The sequence below is a fragment of the Glandiceps talaboti genome, chromosome 7 (assembly GCF_964340395.1).
Source record: "Glandiceps talaboti chromosome 7, keGlaTala1.1, whole genome shotgun sequence".
Taxonomy (NCBI): Eukaryota; Metazoa; Hemichordata; class Enteropneusta; family Spengelidae; genus Glandiceps; species Glandiceps talaboti.
In genome coordinates this window covers 7,080,952-7,108,050 of record NC_135555.1, presented here as the reverse complement: position 1 = coordinate 7,108,050, position 27,099 = coordinate 7,080,952, and the positions used below count along the sequence as shown (strand labels likewise).

General features: G+C 36.5%; 1 protein-coding gene across 1 annotated transcript; it reads left to right on the top strand.

Moving 5' to 3' along the window:
* Positions 1-994: 994 nt before the first annotated feature.
* Positions 995-27,099, top strand: LOC144437462 (phospholipid-transporting ATPase ABCA3-like). Its single transcript, XM_078126404.1, has 40 exons — positions 995-1,051; positions 2,170-2,243; positions 2,742-2,782; positions 3,551-3,721; positions 3,941-4,060; positions 5,460-5,610; positions 5,978-6,101; positions 6,577-6,687; positions 6,885-7,028; positions 7,552-7,754; positions 8,447-8,647; positions 9,628-9,754; positions 10,068-10,163; positions 10,317-10,598; positions 11,017-11,135; positions 11,574-11,720; positions 12,723-12,812; positions 13,254-13,438; positions 13,841-14,224; positions 14,680-14,957; positions 15,105-15,282; positions 15,751-15,838; positions 16,044-16,248; positions 16,847-16,969; positions 17,857-17,967; positions 18,120-18,290; positions 19,006-19,116; positions 19,908-20,074; positions 20,475-20,613; positions 21,633-21,701; positions 22,137-22,341; positions 22,463-22,566; positions 22,953-22,982; positions 23,330-23,487; positions 23,793-23,859; positions 24,740-24,843; positions 25,871-25,963; positions 26,134-26,248; positions 26,654-26,779; positions 27,046-27,099. The coding sequence occupies exons 1-40, from the start codon at positions 995-997 to the stop codon at positions 27,097-27,099; spliced, it is 5,523 nt and encodes a 1,840-aa protein (XP_077982530.1).

Genomic DNA, 27,099 nt, shown 5'->3' with positions numbered 1-27,099 from the left:
TTATCTGCAAATGTTTTCAGATCATCAGCATTTCTTTCCCTTTCAAAGAATGAAGCATAATTTGTTATCATTTGCAATGTTCCGTGTCGGGTCTTGACGGTCAGTATTGGATAATTGTTTCCATGGGTAATCGGGGGCCGTCATTGTTTATGATGTAGGATGAGGGCCTACTTCTCTAGCAGAGGGAGGTGATGTACCGTAAACCTTTATGCTGATGAGTTTGGCTTTTGAAATTAGAATAACAGAAATAAATACATTTAATAAATCAATAAATTTTGCCTGACTTTTTCGTTTGGATATTGCTTGATTTTCCATAACATTGGTGAGGATACAGTAACTCCCTGACCTATAGACTAAGTCTACTCTCTGTAGTCCAGTTGCCCCGCCGGTCTTTAACACCATGCCTTTGGCCCTCGCCCGTTATGTATTTTTACATGTGTGAGGAATACATGCCCTGTCTTTACTAAACGTGATAAACATTTTAGATAATTATTAATCGCATGACCTTGCTGATAAGTTACGAAGAGCTAAGGTCATACATACGCCGTCCTCGAAAATGAACTAAATATTCGCGTTGTCATATCTGTATGCATTGGTTCGTGAGAATGACCCTTGTCGTCCAAATTGTCAGCAGGTGTTATTTTCAAATGTCACAATGAAAAGACTGATCGTTATACGGAATATCATACCGAAAATGAATAACTTCCGCATTCCTCAATAATTTAGTCCTCTTTGCAGTATCCAAATACCAGCCACACAGATAAATCATCTGTCTTTACTCATGTGTTGTGTAGTTTTGGGGAAAAGGAGGACAAATATCGATTTTATTCAATCAAGCGATTTTCTTTAACGTACAGGTTAATCTTCTTCCCTTTCGAAACCCATAGTTCAATATGTTGTCATGCGCAAGCCAGTGTTTGTGTGATATACCTCAATCTTCACTGTAATGTATTGATCAACACACACAACAGTTCTCCAGATCCAGACCTGTTAAATGGGGGCCAAGGCCAGACAGCTTAGATGTCTGTTATGGAAAAACTTCACTCTACAGGTACGTAGGTCTGGTCACGTTACATATCAATGTATTACATACACATTTGAATTCATGTCCTTCAATGGGGTCAAAAGAAGCTTTGAGGAACTGCGTTAATAACAGCAAACGTCGAGGGTATTGACGGTTAGCCAATTCGACGTTCCAGACAACAGACTGTGTATTTATTCATCATACACTGAAGCCATGCATTGAAGCCTTCATTCTGTCACGGCAGTGAAGATTGTCTTTGCTCTCATAACGTTTAACTAATATAATGAGAACAAGATGAGAATGTGGATATAATTGGTGAATAATTGCATTATTTTCGGCTGACTCAAACCCAATTTTGACGCCTCTTTGTTCCATTTTGATATGGATGATGTCATTAAATTCTAACGACTATGGCGTCAGACGATCACGTCAACCCCTGTCTAATCATTAACAAATTAAACGTTATCACACCAGTAAACTGTCTACCTGAAACCTGTGTATATAAACAAACGAATCACGATTAAAACTGAATTGCAATATTTACTCAAATAATTATTTTTTGTGATTCAATTGTAAGGTATTGATCTTTGCCAGGTCAGCAAACAGCTTTCAACAGCTTTGAAAAAATAGTGTTAAGTTTGATTATCTATGACAAGTTGCCTAGACTGAAAGAAAGAAAGAAAGAAAGAAAGAAAGAAAGAAAGAAAGAAAGAGAGAGAGAGAGAGAGAGAGAGAGAGAGAGAAGGGGAAAGGAGGGTGGAAGGGAGGGAGGGGGGAGAAGCAGGTGAGCAAGCAGACAAACAAACAGACAGGCAGACAGACAGACAGACAGACACACACACACACACAGACAAACAGACAGACAGACAGACAGACAGAGAGTGAGAGTTAGACAGAGACAGAGACACAGAGACAATTCAATACTTGTTCTCCGCTGTAAACCTAGTTTCTGAGAAGTATATTATAATTGCATCCTAAAATTATGTTACTTGTCTGTGTTTTAATATAGAGTTCAAATTTTGTTACTTAGTTTCTAACAGTTTCGATACTATAATAGTTAACCCTCGTTGTTTCATAAAAACTGGAGAGGTGCATCTTTTGTCAACTGAATATTTAAAGGAACGTTATATTAATGTAAATTTCAGTGGCGGCGGCCAATTGGAACAGTCTTCGAGATCTTAATACCTGTGGTGTTGGTCAGTTTATTGGTAGTCGCCAGGTAAGTTCTACACCCGACCCCTCATAATATATTTCTTTGTGTCGCTAAAGCGTTTTAAGGAACTGGTAAACCCGAGGTTTAAAGAGTGTATACTGTATGCTAGTTTTGGCAGATGGTAAAATACATGTATCCTGATTAGCTTTGCCCAGAATACATTAAAATTAGACATTGATCTATGTATATAATTTTGTGTGAAATAACGACGTCAGATTTATACCGTAACGTCTTCAACAAATGTTCGCCATTGAGAATTGTATATCGTGGAGACATGCGTAGTACAAGTTAAGTTGCCTATTTCGATGTGATACAAAAGATATGCAATCCAACATGGCTGCCGACCAGATCGCCTACCCACACACAATAAACGTAATGAGCGTTTCGTTCAAACACATATTAACATATAATTTAAGGTAGCCAAAATGTAAATAATGAAATCACGACGGTTAATTAAACAATGAAAAAAATCAAATGTATTACCGAAATATTATTTCTCGACAGGATTGGTTTGGAAACAAATTTTGACAAAGACATGTGTTTTGGTAAGTGATAAGCCAAAGTCAACATTTAACTCCTACCACCTAATAAACATGTTTAAGTATGGTATTTATATCAAATAAAGAAGTATATATATCTAAGCCTTATGGAGTTATCCATGCAATGGCTATTAGCATTATACTATGCTAAAACTATGCTAAGTTTAATCAGTCAGTCAATCAATCAATCAATCAATCAATCAATCAATCAATCAATCAATCAATCAATCAATCAATCAATCAATCAATCAATCAATCAATCAATCAATCAATCAATCAATCAATCAATCAATCAATCAATCAATCAATCAATCATCTGTGTCGCTAGAGCTCATTGTGACTGCAACTATCAAATTATAAATTTGTAAATGAAAATTCCAGATAGATGTTACCCCTTCACGATTCATCAAACAACGTTACAGGAAACTATTTCCTACCGCTTGGGGCTCTACTACGAGACTTTAGATTATGTTTCGCCAGACTCTCGAGTGGGTGGTCTCGTAGCAGAGCCCCCAGTGGTTTCGGAGTCTGGGTAACCGAGACTAGTAAAGTAACATGAACGCCGGATCCAAGTTATGGGAAAAAGAAATGTTGCATGCTGCCACTATTTCATATTCAAATCACGAAACCCTCGCATGTAATTAGATGTCAAATATGGCTGCTACTGATAGTAGGGACATTACCCATGAGACGTCAGTGAGGATGATCTTTTCACGTTCAATTTCATGCCCATCCTTTTTTCAAATTGTTCATACCGTCGTTATTTAATTACAGAAAATTATGTACCCAGCAACTTTTACACAGTTTATGATCGAGAGCAACTACAGAAAGCACAGTCGTCACCCATGCAAATCAAAAGAATACCATCTGATATTCCTTACGAATTATATTGCAATCAAACAAAGAGTTGTAGAGACTTGGCTTGGTGGCCACAGACTAATCTTAGTGAGTATTTCCTAATAATCCCTTTTTAGTAATCGGCAAGTTTCTTTACTATGCAGACAGACAGACAGACAGACAGACAGACAGGTACGAAGTATTTTGAAATACGATTGATGAAGGATAGAGCTATGGACACGGTGAGAAGGAAAGACAGGCACATGTGCTGATAACGATATCACGAAAGTCTCAGTAATATGAGTATTGAATTGAATTCTTTCGCAGCAAACCGACTAATGCTTGAAGTAGAATGGATACTGCACATAAAGTTAACTGACGATACATTCGAATCAGAAGAGGATATGACAAAAACGGTTTCAGCCAAAACAGACACGTATCACGCAGGTAAGTCATAGTTATTGAGATATGATATATTGTTACTGTCTGTACTTCACAATATTTCTAGTCTCGGGAAGTGGATACTATTATGATGGGGTCAAAGGTGGTATATGCGTTCAAAGAGGGGTCAAACCTTTACGAAATGCCTAAAAAAATCAAGGGTCAAAAGTCTATACGAGTCGAAAAAGGGCGGTTCAAAACCGCGGTAAATAATTATTTACCCTCGCTATGTGAATACCTCACCCTGGGGTGACATACCATTTGTTACATATGAACATCACTTTGTTTCACGACATATGCAAATTGACAGAACTGTGGCCATGTTTGTAGTTAAAAATCAACATTTACGTATTAATTCAAAACTGTAATACATAGACATTCAATTTTAGTTTCTACCACCATATTATCAGGTGACGGACAATGACCTTTAACCTCGGCGGTAAGGGAAGCATAATTAAGCCATACCTATCATATTGCCGACACTGTAAATACGTAGAATTCAAATCATGTCTAAAGGTATTTCAGAGCGATAAAATGTATGTATGCATTATTCTTGGTGATTATGTAACTTTGATTTGCAGTGATTTACTACATAACACAAATTCTTTAGATTTCAATACATAGAGTCTACATTCAAGTGTCTACCTCCTTACTATCAGGTGTGCCTTTTTTCGTTTGGATGTTGGCCTTTGACCTTGACTTTGACTGTCAGAGTACGTTATCAACATCAAGCCATTTTTGCATGTCACAGCGACTTTAAATTTGTTGTTCAATTTCGTTTAAGTCATATCTACAAGTGTCATAGTAAAAGAGGAATATACACAAGTATTACGTTTGGTGCTCACATCACCTGGTGGCAATATTTGTAGTAAGATGCGAATATATTACTGCATAACTGTAATACCAGAGATTTCAATCAAATGTCTCTAACCCCATATAATCACATACAAGCTTTCTTGTATCAATATCAATCACTTGTATGCATGTCATGCACATGACAACTTGCAGTTATGAGTTACAAGTGTTGCCACAGTAGCAATTCTTTTTTAAGTCATGACGCCATTCAGTCACATACAAGTGAATTATATATTTATGGGGGGATCATTGTCTTACAAAAACCTGTTTCATTTCGAGTTGATTGATTTCATATTGATTCGGTCAGACAGTATTTTTCAAAATAAATAAGATTGCTTTTGTTTAAAATATAGTACTGACTCTAATGACATGTTTAGTGAATTATTCAATAATGACTTCGTTATTATGTCATACCTTTATTACATAATAGTGTTTTTGTTCAAAATCTGTTGGACCTTCAGTCATAGAGCGATTGCCACGACTTATAGACAAAACTTCCACCGTAAATTGTAGGTACATTTACATGTTAATATTTTCATTTCGTAAACAGCTGTCGTGTTTGATTTTCCCACCAACGAAAGTTCGTTACCACTTGTTACACCATATCGAATACGTATCTCCAGTGATCTTGTTAGATTCAATTCTTGGTTCACCAGTCGTACGTATCCGTACTACACATTGACTGTACCTGTAAGCTACAAGTAAGTAAAACATGGTGCACAATATCTTTGCGAACACTGCAGATTTGTCATACTCTTTGTAAGAAAACATATAATAAAGCAGGCTATGAAGCCAAGAAGAGGGTGATACATTAATGCAAATATATGTAATTCAGAATTAATAAACACTTATTTTTTGTGCACGTCTGAAAATTCATGGTAGCCTACGGTAATGCACATTCGATCGCTCGTGGCGCCAAAACCTCAGCTGAAACGCCATCAACGATGTATTAGTATCTCTGACGCCGTATAAAAAATCACACCTTGATTACAGTCATCTATATGCTCGCCTATGCTCTTTGACTAACGAATCCAGACTTTTGTTTTGTTCATTAATTTAACTAATTAGTCTTTACGAAGATCGTTTCCTGGCGCTTCAGCATGCATTGGATTACACAATTATCAAGTTTCAAAATGAAGAAAGTAACGATGGAACATTTCAAGATATGGTGGATATAAGGCGTGAAGTCCAGGTACATACAAATACAGTGGCAGAAGAAAAGTGAACAACATTTCCCACTTGTCAAATGGTCCCTACTTGATATTTTGTCACGCTACATATGATCATTCAAAATGTTGACTTTATCTATTTCGTATACTTATCATTTTTCTAAAGTTTAAACATGACAATCTGTTATTGGTACTGTTGTTGTTGTTGTTGTTGTTGTTGTTGTTGTTGTTGTTGGTGGTGGTGGTGGTGGTGGTGGTTGTTCTTGTCAATTGCTTGGTGACTCTATACAAAAGTTGTACTCAGCACAATTTCTCTCAATCTCAGAAATCGTTAAATTACCTTCTAATCCAAAACATTCAAAATCATTCATGCCTAGTAACTTACTGAATAAAGCATAGTGGAAATGTATTGCTACAAACATTTAAAAGCAAAATTATACACGGAGAAGTTATTTTTAAAAAAAGTTTAAAAGAAATTTTCCTTTTCGTATGTTGCAGAGATTTCCATATCCTGAATGGAAAGTTGAAACGTTCATTACGACTATGCAGTTCTTAATGCCAATAATGATGTGTTTGGCACTTATATACTCCGCTGCAAGCATTACAAAGGTAAGAGCATACACAGATAATATGGTGACTGTACTCGAAATGTGAAAATATAAATTATAACAAAACTTAAAAAAGAGAAGATTTTAATCTATTTGTTTTTGGGGTCCACGTTCGTCACCTATGTGGAGTGCTTGACTTTTGTCAAAGTTAAATTAAAAAAAAAGATAATTAAACGCTATGAGTCGCGTTCATTCTAGGAACTGGTTCTAGAGAAAGAAACAAGGTTAAAAGAGACTATGAAGATGATGGGATTGTCAAACTGGTTACACTGGACGGCCTGGTTTGTCAAGTGTCTAATCTTTCTATTGATATCTGGTTTGCTGATGTCAATTATTTTAAAGGTATGTAGCAACAATTTCTTCTTTTTTTGTAGCAACCAATCTAAGACTTATCTTTCACAATTAACACTGAGGTCATTGTAGCTCTTTTCCTACTTGAGTCAGTTTCTACCACTATCTCTACTTATCATAAAACAAGCAAAGTTTATATGTTAATTGACTGACAGCTAATTTGTACAAGTTGACACTACTGACTAATCCAATATGGGCTTTTAAAGCAGCCAAGCCAGAAACAGTGTGTGAGCTGATTTGGTAATTATATTATGTCCATATTCTCGATATTTTGCTGTCAAACATAAAACAGGCTGACATCCATCCAACACTCGTTACCTACCTACCTACCTACCTACCTACCTTACCCATCTTACTACCTTTCCTAACTACCTACCTGCCTTCCTACTTTACATACCTACCTTATATAATTATCTACCTACCTACCTACCTATCTACCTACCTACCTTAACTACCTATCAACCTATATGTCTAACATATATCTAATTAGGGTACGAAATGTTCTCTCATCTAGGTCGGCGAGGTATTCCGTTACAGTGCATATGGCTGTATCCTCATACTGTTCACACTCTGGATCATAGCTGGCATAATGTGGTGCTTTGCTGTAAGCGTTCTTTTCTCCAAGGCCAAGATAGCTATGATATTTGCCGTTATTCTGTGGTTTCTTAACTATGTTGTAGTGGAATTCATTACCAAAGACTATTTTAACATCACAGCGTAAGTTAACATGTAATGTACATTTAGCATTGCAGCGATAGTCAATATTTATATCTGGTTAGCAGCGCTGAAGTTTAGGTACACTTACGGGTATTTTTGTTGTCTGGCTACGACATATAGGTGTAACGTAGTGTTTTCAGACCTTATTTTAGGTTTGGTACGTTCCCGTAATAAACATGTTCATTCAGACTACTGTTCTCTGAATTTAAACTTAACATTTGAGTTACAATAAATAATCATGTCAGAGTTGTAAACTCTCAGAAGCAAATTTACAGTCAACATCGAGGCTTTATTTTCTATTCGTTGTCCAAATGCACATGCATAATATCCACTGGCCTTTATTCAAAATAAAAAACTTAATCTTATGAGTCTACACATTTTGACAGTGGATATTTAAATGTGAAGAAAGATGCTCTGAAATTGATACGCTGGTATATTTTGAATTTATTGGTTACCAAAATATTACGTCATAATGCTATTCTAAAATTCATAAACAAATTCCTGTTGAGACTTTTACCACTTTCTAGACATTCCACATATTGCATTTAAGTTGAAATATCAAAGTTATTATTAAATATACAAATACACAACAAAACTACCCAACTAAGATCTAAATTTACAGACTGTACCTTTTTAATGCAAAAATCGCTATTAAAAGCTGATACTATGTTACATTTTTTTGTGATATGTAGAAATGAAAAAGTAGCCGCATGTCTGCTTCATAATACATGCCTTGGGGTGGCCATTCAGACCATAGCTAGACTAGAAAGTGAACATGTTGGTATGACATGGTCGACGCTGAATATGACACCATCACCTGGATATGACGTACCTATAGCTGTCATATGGACCATGTTTTGTATTGATATTATAATATATGGCCTCTTTGCTTGGTAAGTATTGAATAGTAGTTAGTTTTCAACAGGAAACTTTAATTCCTTTAGAAAAATGAGTTACAACACGTAGTAGTAGTAGTAGTAGTAGTAGTAGTAGTAGTAGTAGTAGTAGTGTTGGTAGTGGTAGTAGTGGTAGTAGTAGTAGTAGTAGTAGTAGTAGTAGTAGTAGTAGTAGTAGTAGTGTTGGTAGTGGTAGTAGTGGTAGTAGTAGTAGTAGTAGTAAAAGTAGTAGTAGTTGTAGTAGTAGTAGTGGTGGTGGTGGTGGTGGTGGTGGTGGTGGTGGTGGTCATGGTGGTAGTTGTGGTGGTGGTGGTGATGGTGGTGGTGGTGGTGGTGGTGGTGGTGGTGGTAGTAGTAGTAGAATATTTCATTAAAGTGACATGAGGTAATAAAATACTTCCCAGCCCATCGGGCTTATAAAAAACCTTGAACAAAACTTGAAAAGATACCTTGACAATATAGAGAGGTTAAAGCGAAAAAAAGTAATTGCTCATTCAGTGTTAGAAAAGTAACTTTGATGCATTGCGTCTTTAAAAAGAGGTTTCACTGAATTTTGCTGTATTCCTAACTTGATTTGTCACCAAGTAATTTCTCATTGTCTGACAGTGTGATAACTCGCAGTGTCGTATACAGTTCTGGCTTCAACGAAATTACTGGATAATACTTGTTAGTAGTAAACTTATATGATTACTTATTAAAGCTTAAATTTCACAGATATTTGCATTTGCGTTTTATAGTCGATACTTAAAAAAACTTCTTAAAAACACCTAGCAACATCAAGAACCTAGGCGTCTAGAAACTCTGAGCTTCTGAGTCATCCGAATTGAATCACTCTGTTAATTGAGAAGTATAGCACCAATTGAAATAATCCAACCGTTCACGGTGTGTGTATTAATATCTAAAGTTAAATGTAATAACTCCAATGATATTACATCGTACACCATCAATCATAAATATTGTCCGATTAAATACTGAAGGTATGTGGAAGCTGTGTTTCCAGGTGAATATGGAATTGCCAGGAAGGTCTATTTCCCCTTACAGAAGTCATACTGGCTTGGCACGACCCACAATTCTGTCACACCGCAGTCTGCTTTGTGTATTGAGGTTTGTAATAGGATATATATTTCATACACATGGTCTCCATATGCTGTGGTGATATCTTTTCAATATAAGCATCTATAGACAACAAGCTAACTCGTGTTCCCTGTTATAAATTAATTAATTACTGCATACATTATAATTTGGTCAAAAAACATAGTTACTTCTTTTCCAATGTATGTATGTATGTATGTATGTATGTATGTATGTATGTATGTATGTATGTATGTATGTATGTATGTATGTCTGACTGTCTGCCTTCATGTTTGTATGTCTGCCAGTCTTATAATAGATAATAGCATCTCATTCACCTTTACAGCTAAAAGAGGATCCGAAGCCAAGTCCAAATTTTGAGCCAGCCCCAGACGGCATGAATGCTGGTATTTCGATTAAACATCTTGGAAAACGTTATGCAGTAAGTTGAACTGGCTCTACTCTTGTTACCGCAATCACAAAGTTAATATACGAACTTTTTTTCTGTTACTCATCACTTAATTAACCTGTACATTGTCTCCCATCCCCCTCTCCCCTCCCATCTATTTTACTAAAATTCCATTTACGATTCTAGAATGCTGGTGAAAGCAAAGATGCATTGACAGACTTGTGTATGAACATGTACGAAGACCAGATCACGTCTCTCCTTGGACAAAATGGAGCTGGTAAAACCACAACTATGTCTATATTGACCGGTCTCTTCCCACCAACTACCGGAACTGCTATAATTGACGGCCACGATATTCTGACAGGCATGACCAATATACGTCATAGTCTTGGCTTCTGTCCACAGCACAATATACTGTTTGATCGTTTGACGGTGAAGGAACATCTAGATTTCTGTCTCGGGTTGAAGGTAAAATGCACACAAATACCAACCTAACAGCTAAACAGCGCTCTGTAGCATACAATTGTAAAAGCTCTTTTTCGATCAAAATGTTCCTGTCCAATAAAGCATGGACGCTTAATACAACATTGTTGAAAGCAAGCTAAGTATTATGACATAAAACAGCAGCCGACTGATTATAATCAGTAAGATGAATTTTAAAGATGGCGAGAACTTACACTGGTTATATGAGAAAATTTGGTGTTACATTAAAATTGCTCGATTCGGAATTGTTCAGTGATTTGCAATGGGCTATCACCATGAAAGTGATTGTAGACTATGCTGACCTATACATAGTGAATCTCACTGCATTATTTTATCAACTGATATATAATGAAATGATGTTGTTTGGTTTGCCATATTTGTAACGGCAGTTATTTTATCACAGGGTATTGTGGGTACCGAAGCAGTTAGATCGACAGAAACAATGGTTGAAGACCTTGGACTTGTTGAAAAGACAAACTGTAGAAGCAGTGTTTTGTCTGGTGGGATGAAAAGAAAAGTAAGGTACATGTGAAGATATTATATCCTTTAATGGGTTGGTCTTTCATTACGAAATCGGCTATACATACAGTATTATTTGATTTGCTTCAAACGTTATTGCGACTTAAACCATAAGGTAGGTAGCATCAAGGTGCACGGGAATTAAAACATTTCTCTATTTTGATCATTTAAACAGTAAGCTTATACGTGTAACTGGTGTGTTATGGTCATTACTAAATTGCGCGACTCGTTGATGACCTTGTATATGTTCGCGGCTCACAAAGTTAACGTGTGTTGGTACGCACAAGCATAGAAAGGGGCTATTTTGCGCGCACATATACACAGTGTATTCAAAGTGATATAAGGGTGCTGCCGTAACTAAGTGCTTAAGGTGCATAAACATATTTGTCGAAATTGTTATACTCATATAACACATCTTGTTGTTAATTCTGTACATGACAGTGTTGCATTAGCTCTGATTGGACAGCCACGTGTTGTGATGTTAGACGAACCTACTTCCGGTTTGGATCCATGCTCAAGAAGATCGACTTGGGATTTGCTGTTAAAACACAAACGTGGAAAAACTATACTCTTGACCACCCATTCAATGTAAGTTTAGGTCATTCAGCGTTAATGCTATGTGACTTAATATCTTCGAAATTTCCTATAATGTTTAAAATATGATAGATTTTAGTCAATCATAAATCAGATCATAAAAAGTAAATTAAAGATATCAGGGCAAAAAATTTATATTTTGTATAAAATCAATTGTCTCGACTATACTAAAGTGCAGATATAAAAAGTCTAGACACTTGAATATTTTAAAAATGTGTGAATTTTCGGACATAGTCGTAATGTCAATCCATAATTCCAAATATACCATTACCAGTCAGTTGGATTATTACCTGTAATTGCACAATGTAGCAATGGCATAACACTTGTTATAACATCTGATATTCCTATAGTCTTCGGCGCACCACCTCGTATAAACAATTGATATATAATTTACATATCGGAGGCTCTACTCGCATTCTGTTTTCCACAGGGCAATACTCACGTAGCACAGAAGTCTGCTTTGGCTATAGACAGAACATGATAATATATGCCTGAGAATATGATGTGTTATAGAACACTTATTGATTAACTTTTATTTGGGCACAGGTGCTCTCATAGCCATGCAATAAATGTATAATATTACTTATACTTACCTCTGTGTGTGTGTGTCAATGCCCTCGCCTATGTTTTCTCTAATTTCGTATGTTTTGTGTTTGTCTAATTGACCGCATGTCTTGATTTCTTTATGTGTACGTCGTATTGGTGACGCAGTCTGATTGCAATCTGGTGTAGGAATGTGGCTAGAGTTACATTATTTACCCTTTATTTCCTTACATTGTCCCGTTTGTTTGAAAGAGGTGAGCACTCTCTTAACAACATATAATCAGTAACAAATTACAAAATATGTATGAACTAATGAAGCGATTTTAGCCGTATTCCTACATTGGGTTTCAATCAGATAAGATAGGTACATATGTCTATATTTGTTTAATTTGTTGATTAGCTGTTGTGATGTTATAGTAGAAATTCAACATTCTTCTGTTCTTTTTGCACTAGGGACGAAGCCGACTTGTTGGGAGATCGTATCGCCATTATGTCTAATGGACAACTTGTCTGTAGTGGAACATCCCTATTCTTAAAGAACAGGTAACGATGTACTTAACTCTACTAATATTAATAATGCTTCTTGGGACATGGCGCCGCTGTAACTTTTCTAATTTTGAAATATCGTCATTTTACTAGAGAGTGTATGTTCCACTCTTGCAAACGCTGGTCGGGAGCATAATATAATGTTGCCATAATAGTCGAAGACTGCCCACAAGTGCTCAGGAGTTCGCAGTGCTACAGATGAGAATACGTTTCTTTATGTTCATGTAAGGAGATAGATGGATGGATGGACGGATGGATGAACATACCGACATGTATACATACATACACACATACATACATACATACATACATACATACATACATACATACATACATACATACATACATACATACAAATATACATACATACATACATACATACATACATACATACATACATACGGTATGTATATTTACCTTCAACATGTTCACTTTCAGATTTGGAATCGGTTACAATCTTACTCTTGCCAAACAGGCAGAATGTAAGACTGGGGAAATCGATAACAGGATTTCTCGGCACGTATCCGGCTCTGTATTAAGAAGTGAATCTGGGGCTGAATTGTCGTTTAATCTTCCAAGGGAAGGAACCTCTGCATTTACAGAGCTATGCAAAGATTTAGAAGGTAAGCACACATTTCTATGGCATTTATTTTGCGTCATAACTGAAATTACCGCATTACATAATTATATTAATTGTCAAGTTGAAACGGTGTTGCAGGTCTTTCCTGTAATACCTGACCGACTCAGCTGATGGTAAGTTAGCTGCAGTAGTTGTAACATTATATTTTCTTTCGTAGTTTTGTTTTCGTTCCGGAGTTTGCACTAAAAAGTAACACCAGCACAAGTCCATCTTCAGTCTCTGAAATTTGGCAAACTTTGTTGCTAAATTACACCTGGATTAATCTAGACCCTGTACGAATAATACTATGACTCTTTCACACAATCAACTACAAGTCATAACATTTAGGCCATCCAGAATTATATACCTCAGAAATTGATCCAGACGATTTATCCTCTGTACACAGATAATCGATCAGTTCTTGGCATCGAAAGTTTTGGTATCTCTGTCACTACTCTCGAAGATGTCTTTGTACAAGTTGATAATCTGGCGGCAAAAGAAGAAAAGTGTTTAACGAATGAGGCATGCACTTCAAAGGTTGAAGAATACAGAATTGCTGCCGATATCACAATGGAATTGTCTCCTGACTTACTCAAAGAAGTTACTTTGAATGACAGAGTTATCATTGACAGTGCCGCTCTTCCATTCCAGGACATGAACTCGACCTGTACTAACAGCTTCCAAGATACTGCTTGGGTAGGCAAGTACACGAGCACGGAAAATATGTTCAGAAGAAGCGATAGCAAAGATGATATGGCAGACATATGTACTTATAAAGTGGAACGCCAAGGTGAGCGTGCACAGTGATGCATCCAACCCTAAATATCAATGGAACAACAAGCAAACAGCCTAAGTAGTCACTTGTTCATGTCGATAGAATATATGCAATGAATACTAGTTATTATTTTTGATGTTGGTAACCTCTAATCTGATTGATCAAAGGCTTCGAAATCCTCACTTGTCTATTTTGCCATTTGAGGGCGTTACAGCCTCAAAGTGTGTACGATTTAATAGCCACAGATAAAAAGTAAGTGTACTTCATAGCACACTTTATTTCCATGGGGTTGGCAGATGAAGGTTTCGATTTTCGAAGTTTGTAACTAAAGTTCTCATATTGTCTAAGGGAAAGAAATACCACTAAAGTTGATTAACCATTACAAAGGAAGATTAGAGGAAAGCAAAATGTTTGAATTCCGTAATTCTGTAATTTTGATGATCATTTTTAATGTATTTAAAACCACCTAGATAACCATGGCGGACTTGAACTAAAATGGCAGCAATTCAGAGCGATTTTTATCAAAAGACTACTACACAGCAAGAGGGACAGGAAGGCGATTATTACACAGCTGATTCTTCCCCTAGTGTTCGTTTTATTTGGTTTGCTATTGAACGTCCTGTCACCTCGATACACTGACAACCTGCCCAGAACTCTGACGATGCATAATTTGAGTGCTGAAAACCCTAATGCAATGACGTTCTACGCAGATTTGAGGACGGGAGCTGACGACAGAGATGTGTTTATGGTTGGTATTCCAAATTTTATATTCAACCCTTTAGTACAATGCCTTGCATACATGAAAAGAACAAATTTTAATTGTGATAACTCAAATACTGTAATGTAATATTATACGTATTTTGACAATCAACAACATTCCAATTATATTTTCCAGAATCTGCCAGATTTACTATCTGAACAAAATCTTCCCATGATAAACGTTACAGACAGTGTCTATGAACTCAAGAGTGACAATTCTGGTACACTGAAAGATGGTGAAGAAATTACCGATTCAATGGACTGTTGCTACTTTGATTATCTCATTGTGAACGCATATTGTGCCGATATTGTAAGTATTTGATCTGTATTGTTTATTTTAGCATAAAATGGTGGAATCATTTTTGTAAGAGACCCTCAAATACATTGGATGGAAAGAGCATGGCAACAACGCTTGATAAAGTGTATTACAGGAAACGTAGTATGAGGCATGTTCTCTTCTTATTCAAAGCCTACTCTGCCTGTCTGTCTGTCCCAGAAACAAAGGACCTTTAGGTTTAAGTAGAAAAAGCTTTAAAACATGTCTGTCTGTCTGTCTGTCTGTCTGTCTGTCTGTCTGTCTGTCTGTCTGTCTGTCTAGTCTCTGTCTCAATAAATATCTATCTATCTATCTATCTATCTATCTATCTATCTATCTATCTATCTATCTATCTATCTATCTATCTATCTATCTATCTATCTATCTATCTATCTATCTATCTATCTATCAATCAATCAATCTAAACTCATTGTCATTTTGCTACCATTCAAGGTTCGAATGTCAGCAGCCAGCAAACCCTATAACGAAAACATGTGTTCAGAGGTAACAGAATTCAGCTACTATAACTGCCCTCACTGTGTTCTTAACCCAGGGTGAGTATTTGATTTCGTGCAAAATGATTTCTTACAGGAACTCTTCGTATACTGTCTTAACTTCATCTGTATATAGGCACGAGACGCTGACATCACATGTATGCATCTCAAAATTTAAGGAATTGCGTAAAAAAACAAGTAAAACTGACAATCCTAACGCTTTCCAAACATTTATTACAAGTATTTCACTAACACTTTATTACAGGTATTACAATTATTTTTATAACAAAAGTTGCCCCGTTGGCAGTGACGTCATCGCACTGCGTCACATGAAGACTTACTTCGAGGAGTTCATACTGAGAGACAGCTCTGTTGGTAGCTACTTCAATGATCACGTGGCAGGTTTTACATTATCAAATGACCAAAGGGTTGCAGGTGCAACATTAGTCACGGTGTGGTATAGCAACCAGGTGAGTAAGGGAGGGAAACCCGTTCAAAGTTGGACGGAATGCCCTTATATAGGTATCAGTTCAACAGCTATGACAAATATCATGTCACAACCAGTTGTATGAGAGCCTTGGCAATGCCCAAAACGCAATTATGCAAAAGTGCAACAGCAAAGTTCGAAATTGAAGGTAAAAGAACATATAAAATTATCGTATCACGGTTTCATCTATGGCTTAATTTTGTGCAATTTGCGCAGTCGTATTGTCCACTATCGTATTGAATGTGCATGTTTTGGGCAAATTACAAATTACTAATACAATTTAGTAATAATACTTGCCAATGACACTTATGCTTAATAAATAATAAAGCGTCTGAAAAATGATTACCGTTGACCTAGTCGTGCAAGTATATATCTTCTTTCCGAAATCAACGTTAATAGTCTTGGAAATTACGTAGAATACAACTATGATATAGAACTACCTCACAACTATGTCAACCATCTACCGCCACAAGTTCCTCATTTCTAAATGTGTGCAATCTCATTCTAAACTTGATTGTAAAGGATAGTTACTGCATGAGCTCACCTTCAATGAATTGTCATATTCTGGTTTTTTTATGTAGCCTTACCATGCTAGTGCCGAAGCAATGGCTGTATTGGATAATGCTCTTCTGCACTTCATGACAAACACCAGTTACGTCATCGTTGTAACTAATGACCCGTTACCTGCATCGACCGCTAATCAGGTATACGTCATCGAGTTCTCCATAGCAATATATTTTCATATTTTTAATCAATGAGTGTACAAATGATTGTGAAGTCGTTCGTGAAAAGCCTAATCAAGAAATCTACCACAAATAAGATTTGAAAAAATGTGATGATTCTGGGAACTAAAATATAGGCTCCTTGGCACAGTAATTTTGAAATGATTACGACGTTTTGATTTGTATTCTACGGACGTTGATCGCCTCTCAGACCACTATAATGTTCTATAGTGCTTTGAGATCGTGTTAATTATACAGTGTTGATATCTTCTAATAGGGAGGAAAAATATGTAGATTCATCATGAACGGGGACTAAATATATTTACTACCATAAATTTATGGAAGTACATCATGTTCAGCCAGTTTCGGAGACATAGTGTGATCAAGGTCTGTAATAGTCGGATCGAAACGTCTCATGAACTGTTTCCGATTGTTCCATTGTCCAAATATTTATTCAAGCATCTTTCTGTCTGTTTGTAAAATTGATATCGCTAGTAAATAGTTTCTCAGTGGTTCATGTAAATAAATTCCCAGCATCGCATTTTAAATTGCCATCATGTTAATGTTTGAATATCCAATAGTATCAGTATCAGTCAACCCAGCTGTATAACTGGGGACCTGGTAGGATGTAGGGTGCAATGTGAAGGCTTTAATCCTATGCGCTTAAACGGCTGCAATGGATTGTATGCTCCCCGGGGAGTTGAGGAAGACTTAAAGGGCCGTTGTGCCGTTCTGATCCGAGCCAGGGGTACGTAATAATTGTAAAGCGCTTTGAGCACGGAGTGGGAAAGCGCTATATAAGTACCCAACATTATATAACATCCAATAGATCATCATAATATTCAATCTGTGAATCCGTTTATCCTTAGGTATCTGACACAACTGAACAATCTCTTATCCTCGCCATTTGTGTAGTGTTTGGGCTTGGTTTCCTGGCCGCCAGTTTTTCACCTTTTCTTATTTCTGAGAAGGCGTCGAAGGTAATTATCGCTTTCTAATTGATCCGAATCAAACACAACGTATTTTTAGCATCTTATCCATCTGCATTTTAATCGGTATTGGTTTGAAGAATCTCACAAAATTCAAAATTAAACAACATGTTGACAAAAGGTATTATATATTTACCCCCTAGGCAAAGCTTCTACAATTCTTAAGTGGTTTGGACCCTCTAAGTTATTGGTTTGGGACACTAGTTTGGGATTGTATCAATTACTGTGTCGTTTTGATTTTATTGATAATTCTTTTTGCTATATTTACAACATCGTACGCCCCACCAAACTTAGGTGAAACTACCTTATTATTGGTAAGTAAATTATCACATCCACCCACCCATCCAACCATTCACTCATCCATCCATCCATCCAACCAACCAACCAACCAACCATCCATCCATCCATCCATCCATCCACTCACCCACTCATCCTTCCAAAATGGAGATTTATAATAACGTTAAAAAGTGTAACCAAATATTTTGTAATTCAATAAGACGACCAATGATCTCTCTGAACGCAATTGTGACGTCATATATGTGTCTGAAAATAATGTCCACATATATTCATGTACTTATTGTCTGGCTATATGAGGGCACTAGTAGATGTCTATTATTCCAAAGGCTGTTATATGTAGCAACTATTTCCCGAGGCAGAGAGAAAGCCTCGGAAAATAGTTGCTTCATAAAAACAATAGGGGTAATATTACATATACTAGTGCCAAAATAAGGCCATGCATAAGTGTTTTATAACACATCACATTCTCTGTCAAGTATTCTTTTCAGAGTCAAAGCGAGTCAAAGCAAATCATCGGAATCGGAAGAACTGCCGTGTAAAACTGTAAATCGAGGCTGTATGAAAGCAATGTATTATAAATTATTTTATACTTGTGCTATATGCTTGCTTTACCATCATTAGAAAAGAAATATCAGTATTTCAGATTGTATATAAGTAAGACAATAAACGTCAAGAGTCTCTGATTTATTTATTCATCTTTGCTTGTCTTCATTTATTGTCGTTTTACTTAAGATACTCTTCGGATGGGCAGCCATTCCCATGACGTATGCATTGTCGGGGACTTTTACATCACCACTTACAGGGTATGGACTTATTACAGCGCTATACACACTGGGTGCGATGGTACGTAACGTTCTTATATGAAGTAGCTCTAATCGGAACTATGTGGTTTTTTTGTGCTAGATATTTAACTTTTTGTTCTTGTATTTGCTGGAGCATGGGTGATCGCCCAGTGATCGAACCCTTTGAAGTTGAAACAAATTTGTAATTTGATAACATAAGAAATTGAGCGCTTATAACCAATTCGAATTCACAGAGGGCTATGTAGGCTATATGGTTACAAGCCAGTGTACAAAGTACCAACACTATTAATAAAGAAACTAAATGCAGCTAATTTGAAAGATTGACTCGTTCCCAGTGAATGTTTGATGTATATTTCAACTTTCAGAAATTGAAGAAAAGTAGTAAAAGTTACAGCTATCGCGACTTTGATTTCACATATGTTTTGTTGATTTAATACATGTATTTGATAATGACAAAACATATCATAACTTACTCCATGTTTTCATATACTCAATTGGATTGTCGGTGAATTCAGGTTGACCATGTCTCCATGTTTACTTGTAGCTGGATATTGTAAGTTGTTGTTTAACATTTTATAGGATAGAGCATCTCTACACTGAAAGAGTGGGTTGATGTCAATGTTATTCAAATAATTACTCGTTTTCATCAAAATCACTCCATTAACAAAAGTGTTAAATTTGGTACAAGAAATGTTCTTCAAAAGATAAAGGTGTGTCGAGGGACTTGTTCTAAGATATCTACTGATTCCTCCCTTTCTTTTGGATCACAAAACTGTCCTCTCCTGTTGTTTTGCTATTTCATTTATTGTCACAATTATTCTTATCTTGAAGGCAACAATGATCACCGTTTTCATCTTGGAGTTGCTGGATAATACGGAAGGCCAGGCTATAACGTGTGACTACATCTTCATGTTACTACCGACCCATTGTCTTGGGAGAGCTTTGATATCCTTCGCCGAAAACGTTGTTGCTAAGGAGCAGTGTACCTCCTCTGATTTGTAAGTTTTATGTTACACAGCTATGTCAATTACACAGATCAATTTCAATTCTGCTAGAAATTAAGAGATTGGTCAGTCGTTAACATACGCATATAATTTATACCATGATAGTATATTCCATTAATGTGACTTTGAATAACCAGTATGTAAATGTAATGTTGGTTAAGGGAAAACTTGAGATCCCAAAGTCGTATCCTTGCTCATTCTATCCCTATCCCCCTCCTTTAATTTACAAAACCTTCCTTCAATTCATATGTTTCCTTCCCCCCCCCTCTCTCTCTCTCTCTCTCTCTCTCTCTCTCTCTCTCTCTCTCTCTCTCTCCCACGCATTCAACTATATGTTTTCAATATATTTCCACCCACGTTTGTATATTTGTTTATTCTTGTTTGATCAATTTAGAGACCTGGAACTTTGTGAAGCTACTGGCATCAAATACGAGGAAAACATACTGGCATGGAGCAAACCGGGTGTCGGACAACACTGTCTGTACTTGTTCCTAGAGGGAATATTCTGGGCTGTTATAACTCTTCTCTTGGAAGTAAGCAAGTGTAACAAGACACAAGTTATACCGTCCACAGGCTCATATTGGCCGAGCGGTAGCGAAGTCAATATGGCGTCTGAAGACGGTATCTATTTTGTACCCCAGAGACAATCTGCGAACAACGCGTTTCTCTTACACATTTTCCCATACACCGCAAAAATGTTTCTCTTTCGATAAGAGTCCGCCCATAGACAAAACATTGGCCTTCTCATATTCTCCGTTCAACATAAAAGTTGAGTTTTCTAAATCTCATAACCTCTGTGTTGACCGACACCCTAATCTCATAACCTCTGCTCTGTGTTGACCGACACAGTAATTTAATTTCCGGCGACCTGATATAAGAAAGAAAAGTGTTACTTTTTACTCATATCTGTAGTCTGATCTTGTTTTGGAAGGTTGTTGACCTACATTGTTAATAGTATAGTCATTCTTTTTCGGTTTTTTTTTCTAGAATTCTTTCCTCCACTTTCTTTTTAACTTCTTCAGCAAATGGACGTTTCCCTAATGTCTTCATGTTTATAGTTACTCGGCTAGTAGTTGCATCGCTGTACTATAGTATGTCACGTTGACCTAGTTCATCATACAAGGAAACACATGGGTATATTTGATACAGTGTAGCGAAAGATTAAATAAACTTGGTGTCTTACTTCCCGTCTATTCTTTCTCATACTGGTATTGCAACTTTTTTTTTCTTTTCCTGTCGCTGACCGGTATAGCTTATATTTCACTGAAAGTTCGGTGTATGAGATTTATTCATTGATGACTCGTGATTGGCTGATGCGCTCATTTGCACATGTCAGTCACACTGGTTACGCCTACTTTTGGTGCAATGATTTGTGCTTCATAAATAATTGGCATCTAAGCCTAAGATAGTTGATCTAATTTACCCGTGGGTTCATTTTGAAGAGAGAAAAACTTCAATATTTTCAAAATTTATTGAAAAGCTTGTTTGAAAATTCAATGCTTTGCACCCATAAAAATAAGCATTTAATGCCCTGTTCCTTATTTTTTTTAAGGGCAATTTCTCTGCCCTGGCAAGGCCACAACTAGCCTTCACAAGAAAAGAAACTAATGTGATCGAAGAGGTAATTATTGTTTGATAAACTATTTTAACAATACCTATTCCTCTTGTTGTAGTACATTGTTAATATATTTCACATTGACATGTTATGCAGAATCACTTCATCCACTGTTATTGCCATTGATTTCTGTTCTAACTTCATGTTGTACTAATTTCAATTAACCCCCTCATTGATGACAAGATCATCTGTACATATTACTTCTTTACAAGAGAATGGCAAAAGGAAATATGATTTAAAAAAAACAGGAGACATCTACGACGATGACTGTGGTGGTGGTGGTGGTGGTGATGATGATGATGATGATGATGATGATGATGATGGTGATGATATTGATGGGATTGGTGGTGGTGGTGGTGGTGGTAATTAACCGAGTGAATAATTCCCATTCTGTTGTTTTATTTATTGTTTTCTTATTTTTTTCCCCGGTATCAATTATAGGATGAAGACGTAAAGCGAGAGAAGCACAAAGTTGAAACACTAGTGAATCCGGCAAACACGGGTTATGCCGTGGTACTTACAAATCTAACTAAAGTCTACAGCAGTATATTCCATTGCATTGGAAGACGAAGGAGGGAGCCCTCTGTCGATCACCTGTGCTTGACCATACCCAAGGGGGAGTGCTTTGGCCTTCTTGGAATAAATGGTATTTTTTTCAAAATGTATATCTCCATCTGTAAGCTCGCCAATATTACATTAAAGAAAGGTTTCCCTTTTTGTGAGGTATTCTGTTACTAGTAATTTTGATTTTTCATCGTAATCTACAGGTGCGGGTAAGACGACAACACACCGAATGGTGATTGGTGATCTCGCTATGACAGAAGGAATGGTGCATATCGGTGGATATAATATTAAAACAGAACGACGAGAGGTAAACTGACATATCTCTTAAGTTCTTTCGTTAACGTTATTACACACCTTCATTGAAGATTTACATTTAAATGTATCGTTTGCCTATTTTTGCAGTTTATGCCACGATTTACAGAGGACGGGAACAATCAGTGTATATCAAACATTGCAATAACGATAGTAAACAGTTGTCTGTGGGAACACTCCCAACATAGAAAATTCAAGCACATGTGACAAAGATAAACACGATTTTCTATTTTAATTTTAGATATTAACTTTCTCAATAAATATGTCATTTCACTAAAAACGTACACCATCTTATATGTAATTCATAATTACATATTACCCTAGTCAATTGTTCTAATATGAAATATGAAGAGGGTTTATTCCTTTTCTTTTCTCTCACAGGCTCAACGACAAATTGGATATTGTCCACAGGTTAGTCAAAAGTTCACGATAACTACATTTATACATGACTGTGTTACCTGTGCAATGTGTGTGTGTGTGTATGTATGTATGTATGTATGTGTATGTATGTATGTATGTATGTATGTATGTATGTGTGTGTGTGTGTGTGTGTGCGTGTGCGTGTGCGTGTGCGTGTGCGTGTGTGTGTGGATGGATGGATGGATGGATGGATGGTTGTGAATGTGTGTGTGTATGGGGGTGATATTGCTTGTTACAAAATACAACAGGCAGTGATGGACGCAATATACCGAGAAAAGATAAGGAGAGAAATACTGAGAACTAATTGTGGTTATATTTTGTCATTTGTTTCGTCACAGTTCGACGCCTTGATCGACAAACTAACTGGTCGTGAAGTCCTACTTATGTATGCCCGGTTACGTGGAATACGAGCACATACGGTAGAAGGTGTTGTGGATTCTTGTATTAAGCATTTGAATTTAAGCAAATGGGCGGACAAAATATGTGGCAATTACAGGTAAGAATGAAACAGAAAAAGAAATGTACTTATAATTTCATGATGCTGATAATATAAGTGCTAAGAAAACGATGACCATTCTTATATATATTTTACAAAAAAAAATGCCCCACTGCCTCCAGCCTGAGTATTACATTTAAGCAATGCACCACCATAGGGGATGATATACCAAGAGGTGTTGCCCAGTGATACAAACGTGACGGCATGCATATTCACATATTGATCTTGGTGATTACTTTTAATGTCATATTTAACTTACTTGAACGTATTTTTAGATGACACGCATGCGCTATTCTCATTTACAGTGGAGGAAACAAGCGGAAGTTAAGCATTGCAACAGCCATAGTCGGAAACCCACCAATCGTCTTTTTGGTAAGTTTTATAATGTCAAATAAACGGTTATTGCGATTTAAAGATGTGAACTATTTTGTAAAGGTCCAAACAAACGTAATATTTAAATATATTCGATCATGGTAATATAACATACAACAATACACCCCGGAAACGTTTTTATGTAAATCTGCTACTCGATAAGATCTTTCTGAAAGTACCCCTTACACGCCTGTTACTTTGATCTCACATTGTCTTCTAAGTTGACTCAGTAATATCAGTGTTACAAAATGTAACCTCCATCAGTGTTACTATTCCACCAGTGTTACTCTTTTATCTTCAGTTGTATACGCGATCACTTGGACTTTAGGGAATTAGCTCAGACTACATACAATGTTCATGGTTAACTTGGGTCATTTTAGAAGTAGCCGGGGAGCAGATGGACGCTCCTTGCCTTGTCTTCAGCTTGCTCCCTCTCTTCTGAAGGGAATCCATAATTTATTCCAATTTTAAAATCTTATAAACGTAAATTATACAATACTCGAATGATTGGATGATAAAGCATCAACACCATACATGAATAAACCGACGTGATGTTGCCTTATTTTAATTCAAATAATATAGACAAATATGAAGAGTAGCCAAACGATGTGATCACGCCATTGTCCTTCCAGTTGCCTGTAATTAGTCATTATTTGACACTGTTGATCTTATAATAACTTACTTTTGTCATCTAAGAAGAATACTATTCCCGAAATGCAAACATTTGTTCTAAGTATTAAATCATGACAGTTGAGGGTTCACTGTGACCTCGTGTCCCTTCAAAACTTGTATTGGCGAATGTTAGACAGTTGTATTCTGTCATTTGTATCAATATTCGTTATCATTAAGTTTGAAATGTGTTAATTTCTATTAATATCAGGATGAGCCAACAGCGGGTATGGATCCAAAGTCACGACGTGCTCTTTGGAATCTCATCACTCGATTAAAAGACAGAGGGAGATGCATCGTTCTTACATCCCATAGGTATGATGTATACCAATGACGCCAGTTCAGTAGAAACAAATATTAGTCTGGCTCCACAACAGTCTGGCTAATATTGCTACATTTTATCATCTGGTTTGACAATAACCTTTATCTTACCACTACTGTGCACTTCGTATTATTGTCTGGAGTCATAAAAATCTTACCACACGTGCTACATTTTCTTCGAATTGCCATTTTATCAAATAGTCGCAAAGACATAATACATTGCAACAAAGTGTATCTTTTCAGCGATATTACTAGTTGAGTAAAATGTAACAATGTACTTTTGGTTGTTGTGTCAGAAGAAAAGTCACTGTGTTACAATGTTAGTAAGATATTTATCAAACTTAGCCAGACAATAAAATGTTGCACAGTTAGGTTTGATCGAGCCAGACGACGAATTCATCTACTCAACTGGTCCCCTATTATATATCTTGTCATGTTGGTGTCACCCACGGTATATCAGATGCAAAATGAAAAATGAAAACAAATAAAAAACTTTTCATCATCCAAAAGAAGACATCTCGCAATTATCAGTATATTCCAGATAGATGAACGATAAAAAGGGAAAAGTGCAAAGAATAACCCAGATAAAAACATTCATTGTTGTTGGTTGAATTGTAAAGAAAGAATTTCAAGGAAAACAGGAATGGAAAAGAGTTGTATCGCTGTAAGCATTGTAAGGTTTTTAAAGTTATCTCACGAGGTCTCAACTTTGAGATCAAGCGTTAAGTTTTTGTAAATAATATGCAGATAAGATTTTTTTAACGATGTCAAAGCTTTTAATCGTCACCTTATTATGTAGAAATGTGCGAGTGTGGGATGGTTGGGGGTTGTGTGTGTGGGGGGGGGGGAGACTGGGCGTGATAAGCTAGATAAAACTACTGGAAGCAACTGAAATCCAGAATCTTCAATAAACACTCAGTTAATACTGATCTAGCATATTCTTTGAAAGTCTAACCGTTTATAATTAGTGCATAAATTCCATAATTTCTATGTGTGTGCTTTCTTTACAAACGTGCTACAGTATGGAGGAATGTGAAGCATTATGTACAAGGTTGGCTATCATGGTAAACGGAAAGTTCAAATGTATTGGGAGTACGCAGCATCTGAAAAGCAGGTACGCACACGTGATTGATTCCACTATATCATAAATGCACAAAGTCACACGGAAACGGAGAATAGGTGCATGCAAACAGACAACCGAGACTTTTTTCCGTCCTCCGATTTCGTGAAGCGACTTGGAATTTTGTTTTTTCTCATATATATATATATATATTTCTGCTACAGATTTGGAAAGGGTTACCAATTGATGGTCAAAGTAGGACAGGCAGCAGACACGCATCAAATCAAAGAATTCGTTAACAACTCGTTCCCTGGTGCTAAACTTTCAACAGAACACATGGTATGTAATTACGGCAATATATCGTTCAGTATATATATATCGATCTAACGATTAATTTTTGATTTCATGTATGGGTGGGATATATGTTTGACGAAAGTGTTGTTTGATTTGTCGATTGGCGTGGTCGGTTTGCGATGAGTTAGGACCAGTACATACATACACATGCTATCAGAATGTTCTTAGAGCTGAATTGATCATGACATTAAGTTGGCTAAGATGAGAGGAAAGAAGTATCAATATTTATCGGCGTTGTGTATAAGTTCCATGTCCGTTCAACCCTTGTCTAGTAATATTAAGGCAGTCTAATTTAAAGTGAGTTATTAGTCTGATGCAAAGTCCATATGTTCAGTTCACAACTTACAATATTTGTTTATCAAAGCAACCTATTACTATGCTTAACTACAGGGTATGCTACAATATCATATTGAAAATAAGGATTTAAAGTGGTCTTACATATTTGGTGAGATTGAAGATCATAAAGACGAATTACAGCTTATAGACTATAGTGTCGGCCAGACCTCTCTGGAACAGGTAACATTAGAAATATGACACATTTACAGCATAAGAATAACAGAAACTGACAGACAGACAGACAGACAGACAGACAGACAGACAGACAACAAATATATGTGGATACTGAGGACACTGAATTCACTGCAGCTGCTAGTTGAATGATGGATAGATAGAAAAAGCTCGAATCTATGTACCTACACACACACACACACACACATACTAGTATATACGGTATAAATAACTCATATATCCATACATATAACCTTTTTACTTACACTTTGTAGGTATTCATCGACTTTGCAAGGGAACAACAGAATCAGCAGACTGATCAGACATGA